We start from the raw sequence: 22274 nt of genomic DNA, 5'->3' as shown, positions 1-22274 counted from the left end.
CAAAAAGGATGACGACGTCACACCTGGACGACTGTCAAAAATGCTAACTGACGCACAAGAAGTGTTCCAGGAGGGACTCGGTACACTAAAAGGCATAACAGCGACGATCAAAATAGAGGAAAATGCAAGCCCAAAGTTTTTATTTTTTTATTTTTAGGCCAGACCAGTGCCTTATGCGATCCGCCCAGCCGTCGAAGCAGAGCTGGAAGGTTTGGAACGTTCAGGAGTACTGTCCAAAGTGGACTGGAGTGACTGGGCTACACCCATCGTTCCTGTAATGAAGAGGTCGTTGAGTAACACGCCTGGGGAACCAAAGAAGGTTCGCATCTGTGGGGACTTTAAGGTGACAGTGAACCCAGTCCTTCACACGGTACAATATCCGCTTCCGCGGATTGAAGATATTTTCGCCTCGCTATCTGGAGGAAAACGCTTCACTAAGATCGATCTGGCCCAGGCGTACCTGCAAATGGAGGTAGAAGAAGCCTCGAAACAATACCTCACGATCAACACTCACAAAGGTCTCTACCAATACAACCGGCTGGTGTTCGGGGTAGCATCAGCTCCGGCTATTTGGCAAAGGGCAATGGATCAAGTCCTGCAAGGGATTCCAGGGACCCAGTGTTATTTGGACGACATCCTGGTCACGGGCGAAAATGACAGTGATCACCTCGCCAACCTGGAGCAGGTGCTCACTAGATTGAAGGAATATGGGCTCCGAGCTAATCGCCACAAATGCGAGTTTTTCCAGAAGCAGATCTCGTATTGTGGCCACGTTATTGATGAAGAGGGGTTACATAAGTCCCCTGAAAAGATTGAGGCAGTAGTCAAGGCTCCAGCACTGGAAAATGTGTCACAACTGAGGTCGTTCCTCGGGCTGGTGAACTACTACCATAAGTTCTTACCAAATTTGTCTCCAATACTACACCCACTGAACACCCTACTGCAAACGGGGGTACCATGGAAGTGGAATGACGAATGTAAACGAGCTTTCCAGAAGTGCAAAGAATTGATCACATCAAAAGAAGTGTTGGCTCATTTCAACCCAGCACTACCAATTCGGTTGGCGTGTGATGCATCGGAGGCATTGGAGCAGTGCTGTCGCACAAATTTCCGGACGGCTCGGAGAGGCCAGTAGCCTTTGCGTCTCGGTCACTAACCTCAGCCGAGCGTAACTACGCCCAGATTGACAGGGAGGCCCTCAGCCTAGTGTGGGGAGTGAAAAAGTTCAATCAATATCTGCACGGGCAGAAGTTCACCTTGCTGACTGACCACCAACCACTTGTCTCCATCTTTAATCCAAATAAGGGCGTTCCGGTGATGACTGCGCAACGGCTACAAAGATGGTCCCTTTTTCTAGGGGTGAACCAATATGAAATAGAGTATAAGGGCACGAAACAGCATGGAAACGCTGATGGGCTATCACGCCTGCCACTGCCTACTGCGGAGGAAGTACCAGCAGTGGACCGTCGAAATATTTTATTCAACTATAATTGAACGCTTGCCAGTAACTAATGCGGATATAGAGGAGACCCGAAATGATCCGACACTGTCTCGGGTATATGATTTGACGGTGAAGGGATGGCCAACACATGGCGACTCACTGTTGCCAGCATTCTCATCCAGAAGAGAACTGCTGTCAGTATGCCAGGGGACAGTGATGTGTGGATCCCGAGTGGTAATTCCACCCAAGTTAAGGGAGAGAGTGCTCAATGAGCTTCACGAAGGCCATCTGGGAGGGGTGAAAATGAAAAGCCTTGCTAGGGCTTGTGTGGTGGCTGGGGATCGATCAACAAATCGAGGACCTGACAAAGAGCTGCTCAGGATGCCAGAAGGTCCAAAATGCACCACCACATGCCCCTCTACACCCATGGGAGTGGCCCTCCTCTCCATGGCAACAGGTGCATATTGATTTTGCTGGTCCATTCATGGACTCAATGTTCTTAATAGCAGTGGATGCGCACTCGAAATGGCCTGAGGTGATCAAAATGTCCTCCACCACCACAGAGAAAACTATTGCAGTCCTACGGACCATATTTGCCAGGAACGGCTTGCCAGAACAGATTTGCTCTGATAACGGACCACAGTTTGTGTCCGAAGAGTTTCGGAAATTTATGAGAAGGAATGGGGTAAGGCATTACACATCCGCCCCGTATCATCCAGCCACAAATGGATTGGCTGAGAGGTTCGTACAAACCTTTAAAAAGGCAGTAAGGGCCATGTGCGATGACGACATTCCACTGCAGCATAAGGTGGACAATTTCCTGTTAGCCTACAGAAATGCGACACATGCAGTTACCAACCAGACCCCGGCCATGATGTTCTTTAACCGAAGGTTGAGATCTCGTATGGATTTGCTCAGACCAAATGTACGAAGAAATGTTGAGAATAAGCAATTCCAGCACATCAATGAGAAGCCGACAAGGAGCTTCAATGTAGGACAACCAGTCTTGGCCCGCGACTACCGAACAGAGAAATGGCAACCAGGAACGATATGCACACGGCAGGGGCCACTAATGTACACAGTGGATGTTGGGGAGAACATTGTGAGATGCCATGTCGACCAGATCCTAGCGTCACAGGAACGAGTCAACCCCATGTCTCGCGTACCTGGTGATGAACCCGACATACAGGTAGCATCTACACCAGAAACAGTAGTATCGGAAGCTGATGAACTAACCGACGACAGGGGGCCAGAATCGCCTCCACACCAAGAGCAAGAGACTCAGGAAAGGCGCTATCCAGAAAGGATCAGGAAGCCGCCCCAAAGACTGAATTTATAAATGGACTATTTTCAGTTAATGTTGCATGTTAAAAGTGTTAATTGTTAAATGAATGTTATGGTACTGTTAATCTAAAAGGGGAGGAATTGTAGTGTATGTACCTTTAAGGGGAGAACTACTTTTTACAGCTCCTGTATACTGTAGTACCGGCAGTGACCACACCTGTATATAAACCCTGAGTAGGGATCTGTACTGTTAGTTTTTAGAATACCCTCATCCAGTAAATACCTGTTGATTGTTCATCTGCAGTCTCCGTCTATTTATTGAAGAACACCATACCTTAAGATTCACGGATTTAACACCTCCCATCCTGATCTTGTCAATCTGAAATCATCAAAAGGTTGGGAAAAAAAAGCACACTCTGCCAAATATTTTCCAGAGGGAACAGAGAAAGCAGCTGCAATAAGTGAGCGTTTATTCAAATGGGACAATGACAAGTTTAAATAGCCACCTGAACTGCTGCTCAAACTCACCTCCATTTCCCTAGTCCCGGGAAACTCATGTTGCTCAAGCTAAATTTGGAGTCAAGTTATAAACAATTCCGAAGTACCTCATTGACATCTCTTAAGGACGTTAATTCCGCCAATAAGTACCCGCCTGCAAAAAATTTTCACCTGAAGGGTGAGGGAAAAAGTCTAACCAACGGGACACGCCTAACAATGCTATGCGCCAGCATATTCTGGGCCAAGATTTGTTATCTTGCTCTTGTTTTCCTAATATTACGAAAGCGATCAGATATAACCTATAGAAAACAAAGCAATCCTGTTGTTTACAAGGGGTAACTTTACAGGTCTATGCTGCCATCCAAATGGTTGAACATCGTGGGCAGCACAAGTCCAAATCTCCGCAGTACCTTGCAAGCAGTGCAGGCTGGTAAAATGACCCCTTCAGTCTCGGGGTACAGGAGGAGGGACGTCTGCGCACCCTACTTTTCCAATTCAGTTTCAGTTATAAACAATAAACTATCTAAGGTTTGGATTTGGGTCTGTTCTCCATTCCCAGCTGCTCTCATTGAGTTAAGTGAAGCAGAAATACCCTCAGGATAGAGACTGGAAAGGCAGCTTTCTTGGGATGAGTCCTGGAGCAACTGCAGGTACAACTTCAAGCCACCCCACAGTCACCCGAGCCCAGGAAACTACGCTGCAGCTTGGGAATGAAACCAGCTAACTCACACCAGCCCAGTAACTAAACATGGGACTTTCCTTTTTGGGGCTCAGTGCCACACTAGTCAGTACATTTACCAATTAAAACAGCAGCTAAGCTCTTTATCTGGGCATCTTTTCAAAATCTCAATAAGGCACACAAGGATAACTATCTCCATTGGACATTACAGAAAGATATCGGATCACCTCTGCCCCCAAGGATCTATCCTTGGCCCCCTCCTATTACTCATCTACATGCTGCTCCTCAGCGACATCATCTGAAAACACGTCAGATTCCACATGTATGCTGATGACACCCAGCTCCACCTCTCTCAACCACATCATTGCCTCTGATTTGTCACGCTGCTTGTCCGACATCCAGTATTCAATAAGCAGAAATGTACTCCTGTTCCCTGGCCACCAAGTCCATCCCACTCCCTGCCCACTGTCTGAGGCTGAACCAGGCTGTTTACAACCTCGGCGTCCTATCTGACCCTGAACGGAGCTTCCGACCCCATATCCTCTCCATCACTAATACCGCCTACTTCCACCCCCGTAATATCGCCAGTCTCTGCCCCTGCCTCAGCCCATCTGCTGCTGAAACCCTCATCCAGGCCTTTATTACCTCCAGACTCGACTATTCCAACACTCTCCTGGCCGGCCCCCCACCTTCCATAAACGGATGTAGGCAGCAGTTTTAAATGATCGTAACTCGCACCAGGTCCCGTTCACCCATCAACCCCGTGCTCATTAACTTACATTGGCTCTCGGTTTACGCTCCTGTGAAGTGCCGCGAGTACGTTAAAGGCACTATATAAATACAAGTTGTGGGATCAAGTCCCACTCCAGAGGCTTGAGCACAAAAATCTAGGCTGACTCTCCAGTGCCGTGCTGAGGGAGTGCTGCACTGTCGGAGGTGTCGTCTTTCGGATGGGACGTTAAACTGTTGCTCTGCCTGTTCTCTCAGGTGGACGTAAAAGATCCCATTGTAATATTTCGAAGAAGGGCAGGGGGGTTCTCCCTGGTGTCCTGGCCAATAAATATTTATCCCTCAACCAACATCACTAAAACAGATTACCTGGTCATTATCACATTGCTGTTTGTGGGAGCTTGCTATGCGCAAATTGGCTGCCGTGTTTCCTACATTGCAACAGTGACTACAATTCAAACGTACTGCATTGGCTGTAAAGAGCTTTGGGACCTCCTGTGGTTATGAAAGGCGCTATAGAAATGCAAGTCTTTCTTTTTCAGGTTGTTGTTGAAGCCCTTTTACACTGTCCATTTCCACAGCGTTACCGCTTGCCTTATCTCAAAGCCCTTTGGGTGGGAAGGGTCCACCTCAGCTTCTTACTACTAATTTCCTCATTTTTAACTTCTGTCCCCAGGTATTTGAACCCTTCAGTGAACAACTTGCAAGGACAGGTTTTATTAATTCCCTTCATAATCATGAAAACTGTAGATCGCCTTAAGGTTTCCCTTTTTCTAAAGAAAAGCAGGCCGACTTCCTTAATCTTTCCTTAGATCTTAAATTGCCTGTTGCCTGAATCATCATTGTTACTTGCTTCTTCACTTCAAGAGCCAGAATGCCCCCACTGTGGCCGCAACTGGTCATAGGACTCTAGATGGGGTCTGACCAACAGGGCTTTAGCAGCAGAAAGGGCGGATGGGCAATATTATGGAGGTAGAAGTAGGCGGTCTTTGTCCTGGAGTGGGTGAGAAATCGGAAGCTCAGCTTGTGGAGGAATAGGATGCTGAGGTTGGGAACAGTCTGGTTTCGCCTGAGACAGTAGCTGGGAAGAGGGATGGCATCAGTGACAAGGGCTTGGAGTTTGTAGCAGAGGCAAAGACAATGGTTTTGGTCTTCTCGATAATTAATTGGAGGAAATTACGACTCATCCAAGCCTGGGTGTCGTCTGACACTACAGAAGCAGTGCAGAGGTGGGAAGAGGTGGTGGAGAGGTAGAGCTGGGTCTCATCGGAGTATATGTGGAAGCTGACCGCAAGTTTGCGGATGATGTTGCCGAGGGGCAGCATGTAGATAAGAGGTGGGGCCAAGGCTAGATCCTTGGGGATTCTAGAGGTAACGGTGCAAGACGAGAAGAGAGGCCATTGCCAAAGAAGCTCTGGCTACGATTGGATAGGTAAGAGTGAAACCAAGTGAGGGACAATTCCACTGACCTGGACTGCCAAGGAGAGGCTTTGGAAGAAAGTTGTGTGGTCGACTGTGTCAAAGACTGAAGAGAGGTCAAGGAGGACGAGAAGGATAATGCACATTGGCACAGCCACAGGCAATGTCATTTGTGAATTTGGTTCGGGTTGTTCTGATGCTGTGGCAAGGCGGAAACCTGATTGGAGAGATTCAAACTGTGGGAAAGATGGGCAAGGCTCTGGAAGGCAACAACATGCTCAAGGACTTGAAAGTAAAGGGAAACTGGAGATGGGGTGGTAGTTTGCAAAGACGGGGGAGTTGAGGGCAATGTTCCCTGTAATTATTTTTGGCACTGCACGGCCCTTTTAAGCGGCGTGCACGGGCCATTCAAAATACCGTGCATGTGCAGTTTTTGTATTGAAAATCCGTATGTGCGGGTTCCCTGATGCACTGCGAGGGTGTTTATTTTTGAGGAGGGAGCTGATGATGGCAGTTTTGAAAGGGCAGAGGACAGTACCTGGCCAAGGCTGCTTTAAATATCCCTGCTGGAAGTGAGTCATTGATGACGTTATCAGACCTGCACCATTTAATAGGGCCGGCAAACACGCAGGCCTGCTTTAATAGGCGCTATTAACGGAAAGCCGCTTTGAGGAGTGGGATAAGGACAACGTGGTTCCGACCCTACACGCGGCCCGCACGCACCCGATCTGCCTAGGTAAGGAGGGAACAAAACAACTTATATTTATATAGTGCCTTTAACGTAGTTAAACGTCCCAAGGCGCTGCACAGGAGTATTTTAAGACAAAAAATTTCATTTAAAAGTCAGCTAGTATGGGTGCCAAGAAGGGAAATTGATTGGTCAGCACTTGAGTGGGAATGGGGTCAAGAGAGCAGAAGATAAGTTCAGAGAGGACATGAAGATAGATGGGGAGAATGTAGGGGGAGATCTCTCGGGCGGAGTTTGGCTTGATGGGGGTAATAGCAGAGACAAATGAACAGTTGGGCCGGAATTTTCCTTACCTAGGCAGATCGGGTGCGTGTGGGCCACGTGTAGGGTCGGAACCACGTTGTCCTTATCCCACTCCTCAGAGCGACTTTCCGTTAATAGCGCGTATTAAGGCAGGCCTGCGTGTTTGCCGGCCCTATTAAATGGTGCGGGTCTGATAACGTCATCAATGACTCACTTCCAGCGGGGATATTTAAAGCAGCCTTGGCCACATCGCATTTAAAGGTTCATCTAGGAGTGAGCAGGGAGGATATATCACCATCTGGTTATTGCTCAGACTTGCAAAGGTGGCTTCACAAAGACAGAGGGCTGCACCCAGGTTTTCAGATGACTCCCTACACATTCTTGTGGAGGGAGTCAAAGCATGCTGGGAGGTCCTCTCCCCTGCTGATGGGCAGAAAACATCTCCCCAGGAGGCAAAGACCCTGGCTCCAAATTGCAGAGGAGGTGAACAGCAGGGATGTGGTGAGGAGAATCTGGGTACAGTACCAGAAGCGCTTCAATGATCTCATGAGAACAGGCAAGGTGACTGCAAAGCCACACTCACCTTCATCCTGCTGTGCCTGTCATCACATCCCCATCACTCTGCCTTCCCAAGCCTACTCCTGCACATCAAGTGTCAGCTGTGGCTCAGTGGATAACACACTTGCCTCTGAGTCAGAAGGTTGTGGGTTCAAGTCCCACTCCAGGGATTTATGCACATAATAAAAAGCTAGGCTGACACTCCAGTGCAGTGCTGAGGGAGTGCTGCACTTTCGGATAAGACGTTAAACCGAGGCCCTGTCTGCTCTCTCAGGTGGATGTAAAAGATCACAAGGTACTATTTCAAAGAAGAGCAGGGGAGTTAACCCTGGTGTCCTGGCCAATATTTATCCCTCAATCCACTAACAAAAACAGATTATCTGGTCATTATCACATTGCTGTTTGTGGGAGCTTGCTGTGCGCAAATTAGCTGCCACGTTTCCCACATTACAACAGTGACTACACTCCAAAAGTACTTCATTGGCTGTAAAGCGCTTTGAGATGTCCGGTGGTCGTGAAAGGCGCTATATAAATGCAAGTCTTTCTTTCTTTCATCATTACTCACACCACCACACCTTGCATGTCCACCCATCCCTCTATGTACATACTAACCACCCCTCACACTCACCCTAATGCAATCATACCAACTAACACCACACAAGGAGGCCATTTGGCATTGGCACCACACTCCCACAGTCACCCTCTACAGATGTAACCCACTCATTCCATCACTCTCACTCAAACTTCTCTTCTTTTCCTCCTTGCAGGAGAAACAAGCACATAACAGGGAGAGGGAGAGAACCAGAGATGATGGCCCTCCATCCTTCGCCACTTTGACAGCAGCGGAGGAGGTTGCCCCGGAGGTGTCAGGAGTTGCGGAGCAGCTGGAGGTGGGAGACGGAGAGGGGGGAACCTCTCAGCAACCTGGTGACAGAATTACATCTCCATACAGCAGTCACTCATATGGGGATTGATGTCAGTAGCTAGTGAATGTTCATCATGTGCATAATGGTATTGTTACACATTCTTAATATAATATTTCGAAATCATCTCTTTACTCTCCCACAGGTCCATCAAGAGCAGCCTCTGCTCTCCCCACCCCTCCAGGCAGAAGAGGAAGCCTCTGAGGGAGCACCGTCACCACACCTAAGTTGACCCAGCACCAGCGCAGATACACACACCTTGGTGGGTCCTATGCGAGATAGAGTAGTGTTGTCACCTGGTATCTCAAGTCACAAGTGAGTAAGAGGAGATGGTGGAGACAGGGGCAGCAGTGGAGATTCCTCGCTGGAGGGCGCAGAATGCTCCCAGCTCTGCTCACCTGCATGCAGATGCTGAGCCTCAGGGGTCATCAAGAAAGGTGATCCTGGAGGTGCAGGAAGAAGTGCAGGAGGCTCTGACAGATTTTGTGGCAGCAATGTCGGCAAGTGTGTAGAGAATAGAGGAGTCCATCTCCAACATGAGCACCACCGTGTTGCAGGCAATTGGGACTGTATGTTCTTCCATGGAAAGGATGGCCACCTGCATGGAGCAGCTAATGCGCCACTCACGAGTATATGCTAGCTATGGACAACAGATGGCAGAGGCTCATAGCCTCCTCTCTAGGAGGGATCTAAACATAAACTTGGGTCCACGTGGCCCCACTGCTGTGCAGTAAGGTGCTCTCCAGCTGCTTGCTAACAGGGAAGTGCGGGTGGCCTATGAGAGGGATGATGGTGAGAGGGTAAATTGAAGTGCGGGCGGGGGGGTGGTGGCGGGCGGTGAAACCTGGCACAGCATGTGGCACCCATATGGGTTAAGTAAATCTGGCCATGATGAGGCCATCCTTGGCCTTCCGGACAGCAATGTGCTCCGGTGCTGCTGCTGCCTCAGGTTCCTCCTCCTCCTAAAAGGCTGTGCACTCTGCGCCTTGCTCCTCATGCAGCGCTAATCCTCGTTGCTGCACTATGTTGTGCAGCGCGCAGCAGACGGCAATGATTCTGGAGACCCTGGCTGGTGTGTACTGAAGGACTCCTCCAGATCTGTCAAGGCATCTGAAGCGCATTTTCAGCATGCCTATTGTTTGCTCTATGACACATCTGGTGGACATGTGGCTTTCATTATACTGCTCCCGGGCCTCAGTACTTGGCCTCCTCAAGGAGGTCAAGAGCCACGTCTTCAGTGGATAGCCCTCGTCTCCAAGCAGCCAGCTGGTAAGTGTGTTTGGCAGTGTGAAGAGCTGAGGGAAGGTGGACTGGTGCTGGACAAAAGAGACATGACAGCTGCCAGGGAATTTGGCACACACACGTATGATGATCTTCCTATGGTTGCAGACTAACTGCGCATCGAGTTGTGGAAGCCCTTGCAGTTCACAAACACTCCTGGGTCATAATGGGGTGCCCTGATGGCCACATGTGTGCAGTCGATGATGCCCTGCAGCTGTGGGAAGCCGGAGTGTGACACCAAGGCAAATAAGGAGATGTTAGGGCACATGACCAATAGTTTGGTCAAAGAGGTAGATTTTAAGGAGCGTCTTAAAGGAGAAAAGTGAGGTAGAGAGGTTTAGAGAGGGAATTCCAAAGCTTAGGGCCTCGGCAGCTAAAGACACAGCCGCCAATGGTGGAGTGATTAAAATCAAGGACGCGCAAGAGGCCAGGATTGGAGGAGTGCAGATATCTCGGAGGGTTGTATCTCCGAGAAACCACAGGCCCATTAGTCTAATTTCCATTCCATGTAAAACAATGGAACTGGCCCACTTGACGTTCAACTGTACAACAATAACCTAGTTAACAGCATAGAGTTGATTCAGAAGAAGATGATCCTGCCTGACTAACCTCCTCGACCTCGTTGAGGAAGTGACAACCATAACTGTGGGAAGCTATGATGTGGTGTACCTCGACTTCCAAAAGGTACACTGGTAGATGCACACAAACTATTTCTTCTGGTGGGGGAATCCACAACAAGGGGCGGTGGGGGGCACAATCTTAAAATTAGAGCTAGGTCATTTAGGAGTGAAATCAGGAAGCACTTCTTCACACAAAAGGATATAGAAATCTGGAACTCCCTCCCCCAAGTCTAAGGATGCGGAGGCAATTGGAGCTTTCAAAATCGATATCAATAGATTTGTTTTAGGTAAATGTATCAAGGGATATGGAACAAAGGCTGGTAAATGGAGCTGAGGTACAGATCAGCCGTGATCTAACAGACTCAAGGGGCTGAATGGCATACTCCTGTTCCTATGTTCCACTGGCAATCAGGACAGTGGTGAAAATGTAAATATGGAATTAAGATACGTCTATCTCACAATCATTGCCCGAGATGCAAAATGTTTCCCTAATTTAGACAAATTAATTTGTTTAACAAATATCCCAGCAATGGTTATTTCAGTGGTTGCTGTCACCAATTATACTCAGCGGCACCTTCCAGCGAAACATCTTCAGCCCAGGCAGGAGTTCATGGCAATCAATGCAATGATTGATCATAGCAAGGGTCCTTTATATATACACATCATAAAACACAGGACTTCAATTTCAAACCTTCAATATTCTACATCACAGTTCACTGCGGTTCATTACTAACAGGTACATTCCGGATACCTCTAAATATACACAGGTTTCATTAACAGCTAGAATTGGTTAATACTGTCCATGTAATGGCCAAAGCAACAAATCCTAACTATCAAATGTGAAGGAGACAAAAGTGTGGAATAGGGTTTCAGCAACAACGGGGCTGAAGTAGGGATGGAGATGGGCAATGATACAGGGAAGAAAACTAGTTAATGGATAAAATACGGGTTTAGCTCAAGCTCCAACAGGACACAAAGGTTTCACACAGTCTGGTTCAGCTTAAGTGAGTAGCTGGGGAGGAGGAAGAAGTCAGTGGCAAGGGAATGAAGTTTGTCACAGGGGCCTGTTTCAAAGTAATAAAATGTCTCAAAACTTCAAAGATTCTCCAAATCAGCAACACAAATTTGTGAAGAGAAGTTTAATAGTGGAACTTGTCTATTCATGGACTCTTTTGGAGTAGGCAGTTTCTGGCCATACAGCTATCAAAAATAGATGAAGGTATCATTTCTCTCCCTCTCAGACCTGATGAGCCTTTTCAGTTAATTGACAAATTTATATTGGAGACAGAATTGCTTAACATTGCAGACATGTGCATGTCTGCCGTTGACAGATATGATGAAAACTCACAACTGATTAAATCCATCAACTGCAGGCATGCAACTAATGTTAAGCAATTCTGTCACCAATGTAAGCTTGTCAATTAACATATTAAGTTATGTATCTAGACAGAGGTGATTCATCTATATTTGAAGTGCTATTTTGTGTACCTGGCTGTGACATGTATTCTCTATAGCACATGAATATTAAGCCAGCAGAAAGACACAGACAGCAAAAAGACCTCTCCCCGTGTACAGGGATTAAAGGACCCACAGTACTGGTCCGGCTCTGAATTCTCTCCCCGTGTGCAGTGATTAAAGGGCCCACAGTACTGGTCCAGCTCTGAATTCTCTCCCCGTGTGCAGTGATTAAAGGGCCCACGGTACTGGTCCAGCTCTGAATTTTCTCCCCGTGTGCAGTGATTAAAGGGCCCACGGTACTGGTCCAGCTCGGAATTCTCTCCCCGTGCGCAGTGATTAAAGGGCCCACGATACTGGTCCGGCTCTGAATTCTCTCCCCGTGTACAGGGATTAAAGGGCCCACGGTACTGGTCCAGCTCTGAATTCTCTCCCCGTGCGCAGTGATTAAAGGGCCCACGGTACTGGTCCGGCTCTGAATTCTCTCCCCGTGTGCAGTAATTAAAGGGCCCACAGTACTGGTCCGGCTTTGAATTCTCTCCCCGTGTGCAGTAATTAAAGGGCCCACAGTACTGGTCCAGCTCTGAATTCTCTCCCCGTGTGCAGTGATTAAAGGGCCCACAGTACTGGTCCAGCTCTGAATTCTCTCCCCGTGCGCAGTGATTAAAGGGCCCACAGTACTGGTCCGGCTCTGAATTCTCTTCCCGTGTGCAGTGATTAAAGGGCCCACGGTACTGGTCCAGCTCTGAATTCTCTCCCCGTGTGCAGTAATTAAAGGGCCCACGGTACTGGTCCAGCTCTGAATTCTCTCCCCGTGTGCAGTGATTAAAGGGCCCACGGTACTGGTCCAGCTCTGAATTCTCTCCCCGTGCGCAGTGATTAAAGGGCCCACGGTACTGGTCCAGCTCTGAATTCTCTCCCCGTGTGCAGTGATTAAAGGGCCCACGGTACTGGTCCAGCTCTGAATTCTCTCCCCGTGCGCAGTGATTAAAGGGCCCACGGTACTGGTCCAGCTCTGAATTCTCTCCCCGTGTGCAGTAATTAAAGGGCCCACAGTACTGGTCCAGCTCTGAATTCTCTCCCCGTGCGCAGTGATTAAAGGGCCCACGGTACTGGTCCGGCTCTGAATTCTCTCCCCGTGTGCAGTAATTAAAGGGCCCACAGTACTGGTCCGGCTTTGAATTCTCTCCCCGTGTGCAGTAATTAAAGGGCCCACAGTACTGGTCCAGCTCTGAATTCTCTCCCCGTGTGCAGTGATTAAAGGGCCCACAGTACTGGTCCAGCTCTGAATTCTCTCCCCGTGCGCAGTGATTAAAGGGCCCACAGTACTGGTCCGGCTCTGAATTCTCTTCCCGTGTGCAGTGATTAAAGGGCCCACGGTACTGGTCCAGCTCTGAATTCTCTCCCCGTGTGCAGTAATTAAAGGGCCCACGGTACTGGTCCAGCTCTGAATTCTCTCCCCGTGTGCAGTGATTAAAGGGCCCACGGTACTGGTCCAGCTCTGAATTCTCTCCCCGTGCGCAGTGATTAAAGGGCCCACGGTACTGGTCCAGCTCTGAATTCTCTCCCCGTGCGCAGTGATTAAAGGGCCCACGGTACTGGTCCGGCTCTGAATTCTCTCCCCGTGTACAGGGATTAAAGGGCCCACGGTACTGGTCCAGCTCTGAATTCTCTCCCCGTGCGCAGTGATTAAAGGGCCCACGGTACTGGTCCGGCTCTGAATTCTCTCCCCGTGCGCAGTGATTAAAGGGCCCACGGTACTGGTCCAGCTCTGAATTCTCTCCCCGTGCGCAGTGATTAAAGGGCCCACAGTACTGGTCCGGCTCTGAATTCTCTCCCCGTGTGCAGTAATTAAAGGGCCCACAGTACTGGTCCGGCTCTGAATTCTCTCCCAGTGTGCAGTGATTAAAGGGCCCACGGTACTGGTCCGGCTCTGAATTCTCTCCCCGTGTGCAGTAATTAAAGGGCCCACAGTACTGGTCCGGCTCTGAATTCTCTCCCCGTGCGCAGTGATTAAAGGGCCCACGGTACTGGTCCGGCTCTGAATTCTCTCCCCGTGTGCAGTAATTAAAGGGCCCACAGTACTGGTCCGGCTCTGAATTCTCTCCCCGTGTGCAGTAATTAAAGGGCCCACGGTACTGGTCCGGCTCTGAATTCTCTCCCCGTGTGCAGTAATTAAAGGGCCCACAGTACTGGTCCGGCTCTGAATTCTCTCCCCGTGTGCAGTAATTAAAGGGCCCACAGTACTGGTCCAGCTCTGAATTCTCTCCCCGTGCGCAGTGATTAAAGGGCCCACAGTACTGGTCCAGCTCTGAATTCTCTCCCCGTGTGCAGTGATTAAAGGGCCCACAGTACTGGTCCAGCTCTGAATTCTCTCCCCGTGCGCAGTGATTAAAGGGCCTGTGATGAAATATATGCCTTCATCAGCCTATGTGTTTTACCTGTGTGTTTCACCTGCTTGTATTGTGTGAAGCGCCCCCTTTTGTTCCAATTGTGTGTATTGGCTACGCCCCTGCCTTTTGCCATATAAAGGTCTCAGGAGCTGGATGAGTCATTCCTACCAGACGCCCGATGTGGGAAGACCTGTAATGCTGCTACGTTCTTAGTGATTAAAAGCCTTAGTTGAATCCTTTAAATTCCTTGTCTTTGAGTTATTGAAGGCACATCAGGGCCCACAGTACTGGTCCGGCTCTGAATTCTCTCCCCGTGCGCAGTGATTAAAGGGCCCACGGTACTGGTCCAGCTCTGAATTCTCTCCCCGTGTGCAGTGATTAAAGGGCCCACGGTACTGGTCCGGCTCTGAATTCTCTCCCCGTGCGCAGTGATTAAAGGGCCCACGGTACTGGTCCAGCTCTGAATTCTCTCCCCGTGCGCAGTGATTAAAGGGCCCACAGTACTGGTCCAGCTCTGAATTCTCTCCCCGTGCGCAGTAATTAAAGGGCCCACGGTACTGGTCCAGCTCTGAATTCTCTCCCCGTGCGCAGTGATTAAAGGGCCCACAGTACTGGTCCAGCTCTGAATTCTCTCCCCGTGTGCAGTGATTAAAGGGATTTAAGATTTTATGAATGCTCACACCAGCATGGATTCACCTGCTGGGAGTGCACATCAGGAAACCGTGGCATCCTCCCCACAATTTTCCATCTTTGGGCATAACTGAGCGCCCGAACATAAAATCAGAACATGACAGCTTCCCGATTCTGGACATCCCTATTTTTCCTGTTGCTTCAGACACTGGAAAATATCACACTATTAGACCAGTTTATAGAGTCTAAACTGTGGATTTATTTAAATATAAAATACAGATGTAACAAAGGCACATCATAATTATAAACAGGGCAATAATGATATGAAAAGCTGGAATCAGTCCTTGCAAGTCTTTAATCTACCTTTTATAAAGCTGCCTTTTGCAGCTGCTTACAACGTAGCAGTTCCTTTGGATCAATGAACCGAGCCCATTTTTTCTTGACTCATTGTCCCTAGTCTTAACCTGTATCATACACACTTTATGCAAGTATCCAGTTCCCAGATAGTCTGTTGTTTCCCCATCAGAACGGTTTCCCACTGACAAATTCACCTCTTATACCAATTGTTTCCCTTGAGTGCAGTCAATCAATCATGATTATCAGAAATAATGCATTGCAAATGTTCACATAAATTGCTAATGAGCAGTTAAACATACAGGGCCTGCAGTTTCCACTCGTGTTACTCCAGCTCCCTGGCATAACATGAGCAGAAAATTCTTCAGAAGCCTCTCCATAGGCTTCTCATTCTCCCCCACCACTTCTAGGATTGCCTGCTGCGAGTGACCGGGACATATAATATATCCACCCCATATACAGGTGGCCGTGTTGTAATTGTATCGAATAGGACATCATCCAATGTATTTTCCACCTATTGTGACGCTATAAACCTGGGTGTAAGGAACAGCTGTTCACCCCTGGCGCAGTGTTACTGTGCAACAGAGTCGCCCTCTACATGGAAAGGTGGAAAAGCCCAGAGTCATCGATTGTGCACATTTTGGTGTATTTTCTTAAATCTTGTTTTATTTCCCACAAAACTTTAACAGGGAGCACAGAGCAAGACCTACTGCAGCCAATCTGTGGTCCCCCTTCATAAAACACTCCCTCGCAAATTGACCCCAATCGATGATGCATATCGCTTCCACAATTGCAGAAAATCTAGGCTGTATTTCGAGTACCCATCACCAGCCTTGTTGTATACAATTCAATTCACCTCTACAGGCGGAGTGGGCCTTTGGCGTAGCGGTAGCATCCCCGCCGCTGGGCCAGAAGGCGTAGGGTTTCGAACCCCGCTCCAGACAGTCCCGGCAAGTGGAGTCGGAGCTCCGGCTCTAAATTCTGGGTTGACATCCAGCAGGATACTTGCGTCCGTGGGTGTGGGTGGCCCCCCCCTCGTATGGGTTGTGGGAGCCCGTAAAACCCTCCCGCCATAGGACTAACCACCCTAATGGCTGGTACGAAGATGGTTACGGTCACAGAAGGAGCGTTAATCGCGGCCAGAAATCCTTCCACCACTTCATACAGTTCCCCAAAGGAAACAGTGTGAAGACACGTACGACGACCTCTACAAGAACCTTTATCTTAACTGCTTCCTAATCAAAACCGAGATTTCTTCTTTCTTGTAGTTCGAATATATTCAGTTTTCCATTTTGTACCTGTCAAAGGAGCAGCTTCCATTTTAAATCCCAGCTTTTCAAAACTATACAAACTGAAAACAGAAATTCCAATTTTAGTCACAATAACAAATTGGGACCCTGCAAAGTTTCCAAAATAATCACTGGCTTTTAAAAGTCAACTTGTTGTTGCTATGTTGTAATATTTACAAGTGGTGCCTCCCCACCCTGGAACACAGAAAGGACCTGTAATCGGAGTTTCGCACCACACATCTCGATGGGACAAAGGCTCCATGAGGAAGTGATGCGTGGAGTACACAGGAACCCTTACCTGACCGAATGGCAAATTGTTTGGCCAGCTGCTCAGTGATGTCCGCAGCGTGTACAGGACTGTCTTGCTGCATGGTTTCATCTGTAAAACAAAACAAAGAGCATCCTTAGCTCCAGGTGAAATTTAGAAAAATCTGGCGTTCCTTGCACCCAGAATAATTAATTATACAATTCAAATATCCCATCACGGGGTATGGGGAGAGAGCGGGAATATGGTATTGAGATCGAGGATCAGCCATGATCAGATTGAATGGCGGAGCAGGCTCGAAGGGCCGAAGGGCCGACTCCTGCTCCTGTTTTTCTATGTTTCTATTATACTGTAGCCTTTGATCACTACAGAAGTATAATGCAAGATTTGTATTGTATAATTAATTACATAGAATATATAGCCCAGAAACAGGCCATTCGGCCCAACCAGGCCATGCGGCGTTTATGCTCCACTCGAGCCTCCTCCCATCCCTCCTCATCCAGCTCTATCAGCGTAACCCTCGATTCCCTTCTCCCTCATAGGCTTAGCTAGCTTCCCCTTAAATGCATCGATACTATTCACCTCAACCACTCCCTGTGGTAGCGAGTTCCACATTCTCACCACTCTCTGGGTAAAGAAGTTTCTGCTGAATTCCCTATTAGATTTCTTGGTGACTATCATATTGATGGCCTCTAGTTATGCACTTCCTCACTAGTGGAACATTCTCTCTGTGTCTACTCTATCAAAACCTTTCATAATTTTAAAGACCTTTATTAGGTCACCCCTCAGTCTTCTCTTCCCAGCCTGTTCATCCTTTCCCGATAGCCATAGCCTCGCAGTTCTGGCATCATCCTTGTAACTTTTTTTGCACCCTCTCCAGTGCCTCTATATCCTTTTTATAATATGGCGACCAGAAATACACACAGTACTCCCGTGTGGTCTAACCAAGGTTCGATACAAGTTTAGCATAACTTCTCTATTTTTCAATTTTATCCTTCTAGAAGTAAACCCTAGTGCTTGGTTTGCTTTTGTTATGGCCTTATTTGTAATGTATATACCTTTAAGGGGGGAACTATCCTTTACAGCTCATGTATACTGTAGTGCCGGCAGTGACCACCCCTGTATATAGCACCGAGTAGTAATCTGTACAGTTCAGTTCCAGAGTGAGCCACGTTGAGTAAACACCTGTTGTACCGTTCTCCTGCAGTCTTGTGTCTTACTACTGACGGACACAACATTGGAGACAAGGCAAATTCGATCCTACCTGCAACTCTGCATCACCTCCCAGGGATTCGTTCCTGGAGACCAGTAGATTGGAGGTCAAGGCCAGAGACACGGGCGTCAACCACGGGCAACCGCCCAGTCATCCAGCAGAGACTCGAGAATTGCGGGGAAGGCTGTTGAGAGCCAGGCTTGGCTTTCCAGTCGCGGTGGTCCAGCGAAACGGGCTGGCAACAGGTAGTGCACAGACCCTTCCCGGACAGCGGCGGGCTAAAGCCCGACCGAGCGGCACAGCAACGGGCCTAGCAGCGTCGACGGGGGAGAAGAGGGCAGAGCGCACAGGCCGCAGCCGGTGTTCAGGGGCCGAGCAGCATCGAGGAGAGGGAGAGAGACGCGCAGAAACTCGCGAGGCGCCGCCATTGCCACGAGGACCGCCGAGAGTGGCGTTGGCAGCAGCGCAGGAGAAGCGCGCGAAACCTACAGGGCATCGCCACTGCCACGAGGACCACCGAGAGCGGCGTTGGCAGCAGCGGGGGAGGAAGGAAAGCGTGGGAGACGCCATGCTGACCAGATCCTAGAGTCACAGGAACAAGTCAACCCCATGCCTCGCCCATACGTAACTGGTGAGGAACCCGACGTACAGGTCGCATCTACCCCAGAAACAGTAGCATTGGAAGCTGATGACCCAACCGACGACAGGGTGCCAGAATCGCCTCCGCACCAAGAGCGAGACACTCGGGAAAGGTGTTATCCAGAAAGGATCAGGAAACCTCCCCAAAGACTGAATATATAAATGGACTATTTTCAGCTAACGTTGTATGTTAAAAGTGTTAATTGTAATTAGTTTGATATTTAATTGTTAAATGAGTGTTATGGTACTGTTAATCTAAAAGGGGAGGAATTGTAATGTATATACCTTTAAGCGGGGGGGGAACTACTTTTTACAGCTCATGTATACTGCAGTACCGGCAGTGACCACACCTGTATATAGCAAGCACTGAGTAGTAATCTGTACAGTTCAGTTCCAGAGTGAGCCACGTTGAGTAAACACCTGTTGTACCGTTCTCCTGCAGTCTGTGTCTTACTACTGACGGACACAACATTATTGACCAACATCACAACTTTGTGATTTGTGTATTTGTACTCCCAGGTCCCTTTACTCCTCTACCCCATTTAGATTCTTATTTTCCCCAAGTATTATGTGACCTCCTTATCTTTCTTACCAGAATGCAATATCTTACACTTATCTATGTTGAAATTCATTTGCCAATTATTTGCCCATTCTGCAAGTTTGTTAATGTCTTCTTGCAATTTGTTGCAGTCCTCCTCAGTGTTGACCATCCCTCCCAATTTGGTGTCGTCCGCAAATTTAGAAATTGTGTTTTTGATTCCAAAATCTAAATTGTTAATATAAAATATGAACAATAGTGGTCCCAGCACTGATCCTTGTGGAACGCCACTTCCTACCTTCTGCACTCTGAAGAGTTACCCTTGACCCCACTCTCTGCTTCCTGTCTTGCAGCCAGAGAGCTTTCCATCCTGCTCATTGTCTCCCGGCTCCACATGCTCTTTAACTCAGTGACATAGCAAAATAAAAGTACAGTCTCTCTCCTTCCCCTTCGAAGTATAAACAGCTAGTGGGGCTTGAATATTAGAAGAAGCCATCGATTTCCACCCGGAATTTGACTACCTGATTAAAACTAACATGACACTTTGGATTACTGATGTGGGTGGAGCTGGGAATGAGAGGAGAGCAGAGTGGCGCAGAGGGAGGGGAGCGGTATGAAGATGGACAAGAAAATAGAGATGTTACGCGAGAGGAGGATGCGAAGTGGAGAGGTGTGAAGAGACACAAGGAGGGAAAAGTACAAAGTGAAGAGGGTGAGAAGTGTGAAGAGGGCAATAATTGGGGAGGTGTGAAAAGGCGCAAGGAGGGGTGAGGTGCAAAATGAAGAGTTTGAGAAAAGGAGAGTTGTGAAGGTGATAAGGGAAAGGTGTGAAGAGCCGCAAAGAGGAGAGAGGTGCGAAGTGAAGAGGGTGAGGAGGAGTGGTTTGAAGAGAGTGAGAATAAAGGGGTGTGAAGAGGGTGAGAATGGAGAAGTGTAGTGAAAAGTGGAGAGGTATAAAGAGGCACAAGGAGGGGGAGAGGCGCAAGGAGGGTGAGGAGAGAGAGGTGCGAGGAGGGAGAGGAGAGAGGCGTGAGGAGGGAGAGGAGAGAGGTGCGAGGAGGGAGGAGAGAGGTGCAAGGAGGGAGAGGAGAGAGGTGTGAGGAGGGAGAGGAGGGAGGTGTGAGGAGGGAGAGGAGAGAGGTGTGAGGAGGGAGAGGAGAGAGGTGTGAGGAGGGAGAGGAGAGAGGTGTGGGGAGGGAGAGGAGAGAGGTGTGGGGAGGGAGAGGAGAGAGGTGTGAGGAGGGAGAGGAGAGAGGTGTGAGGAGGGAGAGGAGAGAGGTGTGAGGAGGGAGAGGAGAGAGGTGTGAGGAGGGAGAGGAGAGAGGTGTGAGGAGGGAGAGGAGAGAGGTGTGAGGAGAGAGGTGTGAGGAGGGAGAGGAGAGAGGTGTGAGGAGGGAGAGGAGAGAGGTGTGAGGAGGGAGGAGAGAGGTGTGAGGAGGGAGAGGAGAGAGGTGTGAGGAGGGAGGAGAGAGGTGTGAGGAGGGAGAGGAGGGAGGTGTGAGGAGGGAGGAGAGAGGTGTGAGGAGGGAGAGGAGGGAGGTGTGAGGAGGGAGGAGAGAGGTGTGAGGGAGAGGAGGGAGGTGTGAGGAGGGAGAGGAGTGAGGTGTGAGGAGGGAGAAGAGAGAGGTGAGGGAGAGGAGGGAGGTGTGAGGAGGGAGAGGAGTGAGGTGTGAGGAGGGAGAGGCGAGAGGTGTGAGGCGGGAGAGGAGGGAGGTGTGAGGAGGGAGGTGTGAGGAGGGAGAGGCGAGAGGTGTGAGGAGGGAGAGGAGAGAGGTGTGAGGAGGGAGAGGAGAGAGGTGTGAGGAGGGAGAGGAGAGAGGTGTGAGGAGGGAGAGGAGAGAGTTGTGAGGAGGGAGAGGAGAGAGGTGTGAGGAGGGAGAGGAGAGAGGTGTGAGGAGGGAGAGGCGAGAGGTGTGAGGAGGGAGAGGAGAGAGGTGTGAGGAGGGAGAGGAGAGAGGTGTGAGGAGGGAGAGGAGAGAGGTGTGAGGAGGGAGAGGAGAGAGGTGTGAGGAGGGAGAGGCGAGAGGTGTGAGGCGGGAGAGGAGGGAGGTGTGAGGAGGGAGAGGAGGGAGGTGTGAGGAGGGAGAGGAGTGAGGTGTGAGGAGGGAGGAGAGAGGTGTGAGGAGGGAGAGGAGGGAGGGAGAGGAGGGAGGTGTGAGGAGGGAGAGGAGTGAGGTGGGAGAGGAGTGAGGTGTGAGGAGGGAGAGGAGTGAGGTGTGAGGAGGGAGAGGAGGGAGGTGTGAGGAGGGAGGAGAGAGGTGTGAGGAGGGAGAGGAGGGAGGGAGAGGAGGGAGGTGTGAGGAGGGAGAGGAGGGAGGTGTGAGGAGGGAGAGGAGTGAGGTGTGAGGAGGGAGAGGAGGGAGGTGTGAGGAGGGAGGTGTGAGGGGGGGAGAAGAGAGAGGTGTGAGGAGGGAGAGGAGGGAGGTGTGAGGAGGGAGGAGAGAGGGGTGAGGGAGAGGAGGGAGGTGTGAGGAGGGAGAGGAGAGAGGTGTGAGGAGGGAGAGGAGAGAGGTGTGAGGAGGGAGAGGAGAGAGGTGTGAGGAGGGAGAGGAGGGAGGTGTGAGGAGGGAGAGGAGGGAGGTGTGAGGAGGGAGAGGAGGGAGGTGTGAGGAGGGAGAGGAGAGAGGTGTGAGGAGGGAGAGGAGAGAGGTGAGGAGGGAGAGGAGAGAGGTGTGAGGAGGGAGAGGAGAGAGGTGTGAGGAGGGAGGAGAGAGGTGTGAGGAGGGAGAGGAGAGAGGTGTGAGGAGGGAGAGGAGGGAGGTGTGAGGAGGGAGGAGAGAGGTGTGAGGAGGGAGAGGAGGGAGGTGTGAGGAGGGAGGAGAGAGGTGTGAGGAGGGAGAGGAGGGAGGTGTGAGGAGGGAGGAGAGAGGTGTGAGGAGGGAGGAGAGAGGTGTGAGGAGATGAAGTGAAGTGAAGAGGGTGAAGAGAGTAGAGGTTCACAAAGGACAAACACCAGACGACATATGTGGACAGTAAGTAGTTGCAGGAGGATAGATTGTTTCAAAGAGAGTGTACGGGAGGTGTAAGTTATAGAAGGTGCTCATAAAAAGAATTATGCATTTATTTATACAGCTG

The 22274-nt window shown here is 49.6% G+C and overlaps 1 protein-coding gene across 5 annotated transcripts in view; it reads right to left on the bottom strand.

The window, feature by feature from the left end:
* Positions 1–22274, bottom strand: part of mcf2la (mcf.2 cell line derived transforming sequence-like a) — a 581983-nt gene that overhangs the window by 141199 nt on the left and 418510 nt on the right. For all 5 annotated transcript variants that reach the window (XR_015080758.1, XM_086006132.1, XM_086006130.1 and 2 more), the window contains one exon: positions 16843–16923. Coding sequence is in view for 4 of the 5 variants with exons in the window: in XM_086006132.1 (XP_085862258.1) it covers positions 16843–16915 (73 nt within the window). In the remaining variant the exon portion in view is untranslated. The remainder of the gene's footprint in view (positions 1–16842; positions 16924–22274) is intronic.

Source organism: Somniosus microcephalus, chromosome 14, assembly GCF_052327205.1.
Source record: "Somniosus microcephalus isolate GS21.2 chromosome 14, FLI_Smic_1.0, whole genome shotgun sequence".
Taxonomy (NCBI): Eukaryota; Metazoa; Chordata; class Chondrichthyes; order Squaliformes; family Somniosidae; genus Somniosus; species Somniosus microcephalus.
This window is presented reverse-complemented; position numbering and strand designations above follow the sequence as displayed.